The sequence below is a fragment of the Coturnix japonica genome, linkage group LGE22C19W28_E50C23, assembly GCF_001577835.2.
Source record: "Coturnix japonica isolate 7356 linkage group LGE22C19W28_E50C23, Coturnix japonica 2.1, whole genome shotgun sequence".
NCBI classification, from domain to species: domain Eukaryota; kingdom Metazoa; phylum Chordata; class Aves; order Galliformes; family Phasianidae; genus Coturnix; species Coturnix japonica.
This window is the reverse complement of record NC_029544.1, coordinates 593,765-594,574: the sequence shown is the minus strand read 5'-3', so window position 1 is coordinate 594,574 and position 810 is coordinate 593,765. Positions and strand designations below refer to the sequence as shown.

The 810-nt window shown below is 62.1% G+C and overlaps 1 protein-coding gene across 1 annotated transcript in view; it reads left to right on the top strand.

Moving 5' to 3' along the window:
* Positions 1-699: 699 nt before the first annotated feature.
* The window catches only part of PDE1B (phosphodiesterase 1B), a 10,245-nt gene continuing 10,134 nt past the window's right edge, over positions 700-810 (top strand). The window contains exon 1 of the mRNA XM_015886875.2: positions 700-809. Within this exon, the coding sequence (XP_015742361.1) occupies positions 751-809 (59 nt within the window). The 5' untranslated portion in view covers positions 700-750. The remainder of the gene's footprint in view (position 810) is intronic.

Here is an 810-nt window from a genome sequence, read left to right as displayed (position 1 = left end):
GGCACTGATGGGGACCTGATGGCAACAGGTGGCACTGATGGGACCTGGGGGCTCCTATGGGGTCCTTAGTGGTGCCAGGTGGCACTGATGGGGACCTAGGGGGTTCCTATGGGGTCCTGGTTGGTGCCTGGTGGCTGTGATGGGGAGCTGAGGGGTTCCTATGGTGGCACTAAGTGGTACTGATGGGAACCTGGGGGTTCCTATAGGGTCCTTGTTTGGTGGCACTGATGGGGACCTGGGGGTGTACCTATAGGGTCTTGGTTGGTACCTGGTGGCACTGATGGGTTCCTATGGGGTCCTGGTGTCCCTGATGGGTACCGATGAGCAGCATTGGTGGCCATGGGACACCAGGTGGCAGTGACAGAGCGGCCGTGGTGTCCGCAGGGCTCATATAGAGACAGTGTCTGGTCCCCCCCCATCCCCATCCCTGTATGAGCACACAGAAGTGATGGCAGATGGGATTTCCTCCTCCCTCCCCCCCCTTCAGCACCGCCCCCATCCCCAGCACGACAGACACACGGACACACAGACAGACGGACCGGGGGCTGCGTGCACACGCGTGTGACAGACAGGGGGGGGGTTCACCATCTGATAATGGGGGGGTTTGGGTGCCCCAGCTCAGCCCTGACCCCCATAACCAGCACTGGGTACCCCCCTCCTTATCTCCCCCCATTCACATCCCATCTCGCTGCCCCACTGGGGGTCGCAGTGGGGTGCCAGCTGCCACCCGCCCCACGCAGGCTCCGTTACATGGTGAAGCAGCTGGAGACGGGAGAGGTGAACGTGGAGGAGCTGAAGAGGAACCTGGAG